The sequence below is a fragment of the Dama dama genome, chromosome 9, assembly GCF_033118175.1.
Source record: "Dama dama isolate Ldn47 chromosome 9, ASM3311817v1, whole genome shotgun sequence".
NCBI classification, from domain to species: domain Eukaryota; kingdom Metazoa; phylum Chordata; class Mammalia; order Artiodactyla; family Cervidae; genus Dama; species Dama dama.
In genome coordinates this window covers 16,166,147-16,177,327 of record NC_083689.1, presented here as the reverse complement: position 1 = coordinate 16,177,327, position 11,181 = coordinate 16,166,147, and the positions used below count along the sequence as shown (strand labels likewise).

The 11,181-nt window shown below is 45.3% G+C and overlaps 1 protein-coding gene across 1 annotated transcript; it reads right to left on the bottom strand.

Moving 5' to 3' along the window:
- Window positions 1-207: 207 nt before the first annotated feature.
- Window positions 208-2,694, bottom strand: GADD45GIP1 (GADD45G interacting protein 1). The gene is made up of 2 exons (XM_061150155.1): window positions 2,309-2,694; window positions 208-565 (listed from the first exon to the last, which is right to left on the bottom strand). The coding sequence occupies exons 1-2, from the start codon at window positions 2,656-2,658 to the stop codon at window positions 247-249; spliced, it is 669 nt and encodes a 222-aa protein (XP_061006138.1). The 5' UTR covers window positions 2,659-2,694; the 3' UTR covers window positions 208-246.
- Between the last annotated feature and the right edge of the window lie 8,487 nt (window positions 2,695-11,181).

Below are 11,181 nucleotides of genomic sequence, written 5' to 3'. Positions count from 1 at the left end.
GCCTTCTTCTCCTCTGCCATCTGCTCCTCCATTATTTCCCCATTGTGCCCCCCCTTTTATTCCCCCTGAAGCCCCAGAGTTGGTCGGCATGGTCTTGAGTCCCCTGAGTGAGCAGAGCCAGGGAAGGGTGGGGGATTCCCTGGCTCCAGGTGTTGGGGAAGGAACCAATGTGCCCAGGGAGGGGTGTGATAAGAGAGAACATAGCTCTTCAGGGGTGGGGCAAGTTTTATTGGGAAAGAACCCAGCTCAGGAGTCGGGTGTTTCAGAGTCTGCTGGATCCTGGGCCGCAGCAGCGGCCATTGCAGCAGCTCGTGCCTCCTTCTTCTTTCTTTGTTTCTCCTCCTTGAGGCGCTTGCGATGCTGCTTCTCCAAGTCCTGCAGCAGCTCCTGGAAGCGGGCACTCCTCGGGTCCACGTGGTATCCCAGGCGTTCCTGGGCCTCCGCCTGCAGCCGGGCCCTCCGCTCCTTGTCTGCTTGCTCCTTCTCCCTGCGTGCCTGCTGCTGCCGCCGCCAGTTCTCAATCATCTGTGGCATCTTGGCCATGCACTCTTCAATGAGCTGCTCCCTGCCGGTGAAGGAGGGTGGTTGATGAGGGCAAGCCCCACCCAGCCAGAGCAGTACCCATCCACCCACCCCCAAGCCTTTGCCCACATCCTGCCTCTTCCAGCTCCCCTATATTTTGAGATGAAAGATTGGGAAGGCTTACGGTGGTCTTTAAAATGGTCAAGAAAAGTCCTTGACAAGTGAAGCAAGAGGCAGGAGAGAGAAACTAGTATGTGTGAAAGTGACAGTGTTAGTCACTCAGTTGTGTCTTACTCTTTAAGACCCTGTGGACTATAGCTGCCAGGCTCCTCTATCCATGGAATTCTCCAGGCAAGAATACTGGAGTGAGTAGCCATTCTCTTCTCCAGGGGATCTTACCAACCCAGGGATCAAACCCCGGTCTCCTGCATTGCAGATTCTTTACCATCTGAACCACCAGGGAAATAAATATGTATTTAACCTTGAGTAAGCCCCAGTCACTCCAGGAGCAGACCCCAAGTCAACCCAACATTTCCCTGAGCTGTCTCCTGAGCACTCCAAGTGCCGCATGTTATTCCCATAGCACATTCCTTCATCCTACAGACATCAATGAGTACCCACTCTATGCCAGGCCCACTTCTAGATACAGGAATGGAGGCAAGAAATGAATCTGACCTTTCCCTCCAATAGGAGGTAGGTGTGAGTCACTGTTCCATTTTAAGGATTAGAAACATGAAACTGAAAGCCCCATGGTAGGATTAGCCAGCTGGGATAATTGGGTTTATTTGATGTAGGTTCACATCCCAGCTCTTCGTTCACTGGGTGACTGGACAAGTGACTGCGCCCTCCTCGGCCTCAGTTTACTGTCTCTCAAATAAGGGTGATTCCCTCTTCCTCTTAGAGCTGCTGTGAGGACAAGAACAGTAAACACCAGGAACACACTTGCCTGCCTTTGGCTGCCCCCTCTCTTCAGTAAGTGGCACAATCAATATCTTTGCTCTTGCTTCCATTCTTCCCTCTAAATCCTTCAAACCTGCCTCCCAAGTGGGATCTGTACCCTTGATCCCATGCTCCATCCCCTCTCACACCTCCCCAGCCACACTACTGTCCAGGCTGTTTCTTAAAGGGCCTACCTCAGGGCCTTTGCACCGGCTGTTCCCTTTACCAAGAACACTCTCCCTAAGATCTTTCCATGGCTACCGCTGATCATTCATCTCTCTGAGTCGCTCAGTCATGTCCGACTCTTCGTGACCCCATGGACTCATACGGTCCATGGAATTCTCCAGGCCAGAATACAGGAGTGGGTAGCCTTTCCCTGCTCCAGGGGATCTTCCCAACCCAGGGATCGAACCTAGGTCTCCTGCATTGCAGGTGGATTCTTGACCAGCTGAGTCACAAGGGAAACCCAACAGGTCTCTGCTTAAACATTTTAAATGTCAAGTTCTCAGAGAAGCCTGAAGCCTACCAAGGCGAAGTCGCCCTCAGGCGTGCACGCTCCACCCAATTTTATCTTTCTAATGACTCTGGGTCACCATCTGAAATTCATTTTGTTCCCCACTATGCCCTCAGCACCCGGGACATGGCTTTGTGCACGGTAGGCGCTAGGTAAAGATTTGTTGACGGATGACTAAATGGACTTAGCCAGAGGTCTTTTTGTATCTAGGTGAGCGTGCACGTAAATACTGCACGCAAACCCCGCGATAAACCGCCCAATGGAGTAAGCACTGTTGACGCACAGTTCACCATCGGCCCGCAGCCCGGCTCCCGCCCGACCGCACGCACGCACCTGGCTTGTCGCTTCTGCTCTTCGGCCAGCTGCTGCACCCGCAGCGATTCCTGCATGACCGCCAGGCTCGGGTACCATTCTCGCTCCTCAGCCTCCAGCTCGAGCAGCTGTTGCCGCGACGGCCACAGAGAACCGGGGTCAACCCCGGAGGCGGCGCCATGCCGCGCGAACTGCTTAGCTGCGTAGCGCGGCCCCAGCTGCCAGCGCGGGGTCAATGGGTCATCCGGGTCGGGCCACCAGGGGTCCCGTGAGCGGCGCGGAGGCGGCGGCGCTCGGTAACCGCGGGAGCCCGGGCCCAGGGTCGTCACCCACCGGAGCAGGCAGCGAGTCTGCCGCATGGGCGCAGCCATCTTGGCCGTGCGAGGTCCTCGCGAGCAGGCCGGGGCTGGCCGAGGCGCTGCCTGCGCGTGAGGTGCTTTCGGGGCCGGGAGGAGGCAAGGAGCTTCTTGGCTGCCTCAGTTCCGCGCAGGGAGTAGAGGGGTAGTCTTATTTTTTAAAACATCTTTAAGTATAATTATAAAATTTCCTGTAGCAGTTAATTTATTAAAATCGTATTTAAATTTTTCTTAGTTTTTTGTTCATATTTAAAATTTAATTTTATGTTAAAAATAGCATTTATTTTAAATATTAACATTTAAATGTTTTAAATTTAAACTATCATTTAAATATTTATTTAAAACACTGAAATATTTTTATTTTAAATTCGATCTACGTATTATTTTATATTTTAAATCTATGCAACATATTTAATTTTCTTTAAATCCAGGCAAGAATATTGGAGTGGATTGCCATTTCCTCCTCCAGGGGATCTTCCTGACTGAGGGATCGAACCAGTGTCTTCTACGTCTCCTGCATTGTAGGAAGATTCTTGACCCGCTGAGCCAAGGGGGAAGCAACTCCTGGCTATTTTCTAGGTCCATGGGCTTCGGTAGTTGCTGCTCGTTGGCTCACTACTTGTGGTAAAGGGACTCTTGCCCTTCAGCACTGGAATCATTGGTACCAGGGAACAAACCGTGTCCCGTGTTGGCAGACGATTTCTTACTCACAGCACCACCACGGAAGTCCTAAATATTTAAATTTTATGTAAACACTTATTTAAACATTGTTCACAACATTAACTTTTTATATTATGCTTTTTCATTTGATTTTAATATCTTTATTTAAATTTTAATTTTGAATAATTACTTAAAAGTTTCCTTAACATTTATTTAAATGTTTACATTTTGGGGCCTTCCCTGGTGGCTCAGATGGTAAACAATCTGCCTGCAATGCAGGAGACCTAGGTTGGATCCCTGGGTGGGGAAGATACCCTGGAAAAGAGAATGGCTACCCATTCTAGTATTGTTGCCTGGAGAATTCCATGGACAGAGGAGCCTAGTGGGCTATAGTCCATGGGGTTGCAAAGAGTTGGACGTGACTGAGGGACTAACACTAATATTCCTATCTAAAACACTTGAATTTGAAAGTAAATATTTATGATATTCATAGAGAAATTTTACTTTACATCGTATTGTAAATATTTAGTTACTTTATACCTTTTAAGTCTTTGTATGTATGTTAAAACATTTAAAACATTCAATCCTGGTGTAGAAACTAAATACTATTTTTGAAAAAGGATTTCTACCTTAAAAAGAAAGGAAATTCTGACCCATGCTACAGCATGGATGAAATTGAAAGCCATTATAGTGAGTGAAATAAGGCAGTCAGAAAAGGACATAAGTTGTATGATTTCACTTATATGAGGTCCCTAGAGGAGTCAGATTCATAGAGTCACCAAGTAGGGTGCCTGGGAAGGGCAGGGAACTGGGGAATGGGAGTTACTGCTCAATAGGTACAGTGGATTTGTACTGTATTGAGTATAGGTGCTCAATAGGTACAGGATTTCTGTTTGGGATGACGGGAAAGTTCTGGAGATGGGTGGTGATGGCGGTTTCACAACGTCGTGAATGTGCTCAATGCCACTGAACAGTACACTTGAAAATGGTTAAAATGTAAATTTTATGTTGTGTATATTTTAGTATGAAAAAAAAATGCCATTTGCCCAGTGAGCCAGGGAGCCTGGACAAGAATGTTCATAGTTCATAGCAGTACTATCTATCATATATATTAATCTCAAGCTGAAAACAATTCGCACCTGAGTCCATCTGCTGTCGAGTGGATCCCTGAATATTGATGTTTCAGCCAACAGAATACCACACAGCACTCACAGCTGCTCACTGCCTTGTGGATGATTCTCATCAACATCTTATGCAACAAAGGAAGTGGGACCTGAATGATTCTGTTTCATAAAGGAATGTTTTTGATTGTGTAAGGGCTTCCCCGGTGGCTCAGTGGTAAAGAATTCACCTGCCAAGGCAGGAGACTTGGGTTCAATCCCTGGGTCAAGAAGCTGCCCTGAAGGAGGAACTGGCAACCCACTCCAGTATTCTTGCCTGGAGAACCCCCAAGACAGAGGAGCCTGGTGGGCTACAGTCCAAGGGCTCTTTTAGTCTGACATGACTTAGCAAGTCAACAGCAGAAACAAAGTTTACACAAATTGTCCTTTTCTTTTTTTTTTTTTGTCCTTTTCATATAAAGTTGAAAAATCCTAGTGTTATGGAAGCACTCTTTAAGAGGTAAAAGATAAAGAAAAGCCAAACAGTGACCATTCTGGAAGTCAGGATGGTACACCTCTGGTGGGGATGAGGAGGCAGCTGGGTGGTGGTCACGTGGCAGATGTGGGAGGGGTTTGCTTTGTAACAGATTACTGAGCTGGGCATTCCCATTCTGTTAGCTTTTCTCTAAGTGGACTGTATTCCGTGTTATTTCTTGATCCGGGCTTTAGTGATGCCTGAGTTATAATTATTCTTTCAGTTGGATATAATTGTATATGTGTGGGTTGCACACTTTCCTGTAGCTGTATTATATTTTGCAATTTAGAAAAATGAAAATACATGCAACAAAAAGGGTTTCAGTGAGAAGTCCTACTCCCACCTGTCTCTCATCCTCTGCTTCCTTGGAGCCCCTCCACCATCACTTGTGTTAGTTTCTTATGTATCCTAGAGTTGGTTTGTACATTCTTTTTTTGAATTTTTATTGAATTTGTTACAATATTGCTTCTTTTTGTATTTTTGGCCTTTGGCCCTGGAGGCATGTGAGATCTTAACCCCCTGACTGAGGAGGGATCAAACCCAAACCACTGCATTGGAAGGCAAGGTCTTAACCACTGGACAACCAGGGAAGTCTCTATACTTTCTTATTTAGAGTGCTAATGGATTATTTCACAAGGACAGAAGATTACGGTCATTGTGTCGTCACCCAGGTTTAACAAATACGCTTTGGCTCCCTTGCTTCAGGGTGTTGTTTTTTTGTTTTTATTTCTTTAAATGAAACGAGCCCTATTACAAAAGCTTCCAATGACAGTAAGGCCTCTGCCTGCAGATTCCAGTCTTCCCTCCACCCTTTACCCCCTCCACCCATCACCCTTCTCAGGACTGATGGTTACTTTGAAATCAGCTTATTCTTCTAAGACCAGTCTTTATGCATTCATTACTTACCTAGAGTGTGTGAGAACAATATTAATGCATTAATATATTTTAAACAGTTTGCATAAATGGTATCCTGAACGTATTAGTTTGCAACTTTTTCCCCTCAGCCTCTTGGTTTCCGGATATCTCCAAGTGGATTCACCTAGATTTCTGCTGTGTAGCTGTGTTTTTCATACTGTGGGTCTCAGGGCCCATTATTGATTCAGGAAGTCAGTGAACTGGGTTCCAACCAGCGTTTATCTCTAGGTTTACAGTTAAGGGAAGAATGATTCATAGAAAACTTCTTTTCATTTTTAAAAATGTTTTATTTTTTAAAATGAGGTGACACATAAAACTTGGTGCTGTAACTTTTTTTGGCTATGCTGCTTCTTTGTTGCTGCTTGAGGGCTCTCTCTGGTTGTGGCTAGTGGGGGCTGCTCTCTAGCTATGGTGCTTGGGTGGTGGTGGCTTCTTTTGTTGCAGAGCACCAGATTCTAGGGCATGTGGGCTCAGTAGCTGTGGGATGAGGACTTAGTTGCCTTACGGCATGTGGAATCTTCCCAGACCAGGCATCGAACCTGTGTCCCCTGCATGGGCAGGCGGACTCTTAACCGTTGGATCATTAAGGAAATCCTTGTAACCATTTTAAGGTCCACTACTGTTCAGTGGCATTAAGCACATTCACATTGTTGTGCAACCATTACCACCATCCATTTCCAGGAATTTGTCATCTTGTAAAACAGAAACTCTTTCCCCATTAAGCAACTAACTCTCCATTCTCCACTTCCCTCAGCTCCTGGCAATCACCATTCTAATTTCTGTCTCTGTGACTGTGACTACTCTTGGGACCTCATGTAAGTGGAATCATACAGTATTTCTCCTTTTGTGACTGGCTTATTTCACTGAGCATAATGTCCTCAAGGGTCAGAATTTACTTCCTTTTTAAGGCTAAGTAATATTTCATTGCAGATATTCACCACAGTTTGTTTTTCTGTTCACCCACTGATAGACATTTGGGCTGCTTCTACCTTTTGGCTATTGTGAATAATGCTCCTGTGGACATGGATATAATTGCAGTTATTATTAATGAAAAATACAGAATAAAATTAAAATGTCAGGTTGTATCACATGTACTAATGGTAAGCATTGTTTGGTGAAACATTTATTTCTGTCACATATGCATGTATGTGTATATACTGGTGATGCAGTTGTCATTAATGGTAACAAACCTTCCCCAAACAACTATTTTGTTGTGCTTATTGTGTAGATCAGGAATTTGGGCAGGGCACAGTGGCGATGGTTGTCTCCGTTCCATGCTGTCTGCAGCCCCCAGTGGGAATAATTGAAAGTTGAGTGACTTAACACCTGGCAGCTGGCATCATCAGAAAGCATCTTTATTCATCCATGACTTACGATGGATTCTGGCTGGATATTCAGCTGACGTGTTGGTGGGGACAGCCACCCAGTGGTCTCGCTTTTGGTCACACAGTCACCAACATTGTCTAGGTTCAAGGGTAGGGGTCAGAGACCTTGTCACTCACAGGAGTCTCAGGGCCACATTGTCACAGTTGCATACAAAGGATTGTATGTAGAACATGTAGGATAGGACATATTTTTTAAAATATTTATTTGTTGTATTCGGCTGCATATGGCCTTAGTTGTGCCGTGTGGGATATTCACTGTGTCATTCAGCGTCGTTCATTTCGGCACTCAAACTCAGTAGTTGTGATGCTCAGCCTTAGTTGGTTCATGGCATATGGCATCTTACTGCCCTGGCCAGGGATCAAACCCACAATCCCTGCATTGCAAGGCGGGTTCTTAACCACTGGGCTACTAGGGAAGTCCCAGGGCGTATTATTGAGGCCTCTTTGGAAACTACAGTCTGCTACCTCTGGTTCATAATATAAAATGTATTTCTTACTGTGTTTAGTGGTTTTTAAAAAAAGGTTGGGAAAAAAAAAGTCTGCTCAGGAACTTCCCCGGTGGTCCAGTGATTAGGACTCTATGCTTTCACTGCAGGGTGCACAAGTTCAATCCCTGGTCAGGGAACTAAGAACACATGCCACACGGAGAAAATAATTTAAAAAATGAAATAAAGTATCTGCTCGATATTGTCCATAGTATGAATAAACTATAATTATTCTGTCATGCTGTTTTGATGGACATTTGTTTCCAATTTTTCTTGACTGCAGAAATGGTGCTTCAGTAAACTGCCCTTACTGTATCCCCATGTGCCCGCTCAGGAAACTAACTTTGAGGTGCTCAACAAGTCTGTCCCCAAGGTTTGCTGAGGGACACGTAACCAGCGTGGTTGAAGTCCAGTGAATGAAGTGGATTGAAGGAGGAGGTGAAGTGAATAGTGTTAGGTAGTGCCCAGCCATGCTGGAACTATAAGCCAGGGCAAGAGTTTCTGGTTTTATTCCAAGGACAATGGGGAGCCATGGGAGGTCTCTGAGCGGAGCAGTAATAAATATGACTTATGATTCTCCTCTGGCTTCTGAAGAGAAAAAACATTGATGGAGCAAAATGTAGAGAAGCAGGAAGACCCATTAGGAGGTAGAAGGGGCATTAGGAGATAGAAGTACCCATTAGGGGTACGAGGGTGGTCCCTGACTTGCACTGGCCTCAGGGCATTTGCATTACTTTTCCTGCTGCCAAGCTTAGAACTGTCTCCCAGGATCTACAGCTGGTGGACTCTTTTTTTTTCTTCTGTTTTTTTGGCCATGCCTTGTGGCATGCAGGATCTTAGTTCCCTGAGGATTGAACCTGAGTCCCCTGCAGGGGAAGTGTGGTGTCTTAACCACCGGACCACCAGGGAAGCCCCATGGTGTGTGTGTGTTAGTTGCTCAGTCATATCTGACTCTTTGAGACCCCATGGACTATAGCCCGCCAGCCTCCTTTCTCCATGAAATTCCCCATGCAAGAATACTGGAGTGGGTTGCCGTTTCCTTCTCCAGGGAATCTTCACAACCCAGGGATCAAACTTGGGTCTCCTGTATTGCAGGCAAATACTTTACTGTCTGAGCTACTAGGGAAGCCCCCATGGTAGGCTATTCCTTGTCATTCAGGTTTGACTCAGCGGACACCTCCCTGGCTTCTTGGAACTTTGTTCTTGCTAAGTCACTTGTTGTGTCCAACTCTGTGACCCCATGGGCTGCCGGCCAGGCTCCTGTGTCCATGGAATTTCCCAGGCAAGAATACTGGAGTGGGTAGCCATTTCCTCCTCCAGGAGATCTTCCCAACCCAGGGATGGAACACATGTCTCCTGCATTGGCAGGTGGGTTCTTTACCACTAGCGCCGCCTGGGAAGCCCTTGGAACTTTGAAGACATACAAAATGAAGTCGGTCCCTGACCTCAAACACCTCAGTCTTGTGGGTGAGACATACAAATAATTACAGTGAAGATGAAGCAGGAAGAAAGTGCCTGCAATGGGGCTGATAGGCAGACAGGTGCGAATTTCTGAGCTAATGTGCTACCAGACCAGGAAATTTGGGGACCATGGGGTTCCCAGGTGGTGCTAGTGGTAAAGAATCTGCCTGCCAATGCAGGAGATGCAAGAGACACGGGAGTTGATCCCTAGTTTGGGAAGATCACCTGGAAGAGGAAATGGCAACCTACTCCAGTATTCTTGCCTGGAAAATTCCAAGGACAGAGGAGCCTGGCAGGCTACAGTCCATGGGGTTGCAAAGAGTCAGACACGACTGAGCACATGCATGCATGCTGAGTTGTAAGCTGGGACTCCAATGTAGTAATTGATTTTCAGCACAGTCTGGACAAGTGTCTCTAACATGCAGCCAGGAACTTGAACCACTGCAAGTTTGCTCACTGATAAGGAGCAAACTTGCAAATAGAGTAAGTGCAAAAAGCCAGGTGCAGAAGAACCACTTTTGAGAATGTTCTTTGCAAGATGGTTTGTGACGGTTAAAAAAATGGATAATGGCGAAAAAATTGGGGAGTATGTATGTGCAGTGAAATACCCTTAAGCAGTAAAAATGAAGGAACATGAAGGGGAGGACAGATGAAAGTTAAAAGGATACATTAAGATATCATATATATTGTTTTATACAAAACAATTTTATGTATCTTTTCTGAGTGGACAGGTACATAGTAAAACTGTGAATACCAGTCCTGGGGATTAAAATTGGCAAATTCAAGGTTTAAGGACAGTATAAAACCAGTTTCTCTTATATTTGTAACTTTTTATTTCTTAATTGGGTTAATTGTTCAGTCACTAAGTCACGTCCGACTCTTTGTGACCCCATGAACTGCAGTATGCCAGGTTTCCCTGTCCTTCACTGTCTCCTGGAGTTTGCTCAAATTCATGTTCATTGAGTTGGTGATGCCATCCAACCATCTTATCCTCTGTCTCCCCCTTCTCCTCCTGCCTTCAACCTTTCCCAACATCGGGATCTTTTCCAGTAAGTGAGTTCTTCGAAACAGGTGGCCAAAGTATTGGAGCTTCAGCTTCAGTCCTTCCAATGAATATTCAGGGTTGATTTCCTTTAGGACTGACTGGCTTGATTTCCTTTCTGTCTAGGGGACTCTCAAGAGTCTTCCCCAGCACCACAATTTGAAAGCATCAATTCTTTGGTGCTCAGCCTTCTTTACGGTCCAACTCACATCCATCCGTGACTACTGGAAAAGCCATAGCTCTGACTACACGGATCTTTGTCAGCAAGGTGATGTCTCTGCTTTTTAATATGCTGTCTAGGTTTGTCATGACTTTTCTTCCAAGAAGCAAGTGTCTTTTAATTTCGTGGCTGTAGTCACCACATGCAGTGCTTTTAAAGCCCAAGAAAATAAAAACTATCATTGTTTCCACTTTCCCCCCATCTATTTGCCATTGAAGTGATGGGACTGAATGCCATGATCTTAGTTTTTTGAAAGTTGAGTTTTAAGCCAGCTTTTTCACTCTCGTCTTTCACCTTCATCAAGAGGCTCTTCAGTTCCTCTTCAGTTTCTGCCACTAGGGTGGTATCATCTGCATATTTGAGATTATTGATACTTCTCCCAACAATCTTGATTCCAGGTTGTGAGTCATCCAGCCCGGCATTTGGCATTTTGCATGATGTACTCTGCATATAAGTTAAATAAGCAGGGTGACAATTTACAGCCTTGACATAGTCCTTTCCTGATTTTGAGCTGGTCAGTTGTTCCATGTAAGGTTCTAACTGTTGCTTCTTGACCTGCATACAGATTTCTCAGGAGACAGGTAAGGTGGTCTAGTATTCCCATCTCTTTAAGAATTTTCCAGTTTTGTTGTGATACACACAGTCAAAGGTTAGCGTAGTGAATGAGGCAGAAATAGATTTTTTAAAAAATTCCCTAGCTTTTTCTATGATCCAATGAATGAGTACAGGGTAATG

Excerpts from the sequence above, each read along its gene's own strand:
- GADD45GIP1 (XM_061150155.1), bottom strand. The coding sequence starts at position 2,658 with ATGGCTGCGCCCATGCGGCAGACTCGCTGCCTGCTCCGGTGGGTGACG. Across the intron at positions 566-2,308 it reads GAGCAGAAGCGACAAGCCAG|GGAGCAGCTCATTGAAGAGT; the intron begins GTGCGTGCGTGC and ends CTTCACCGGCAG.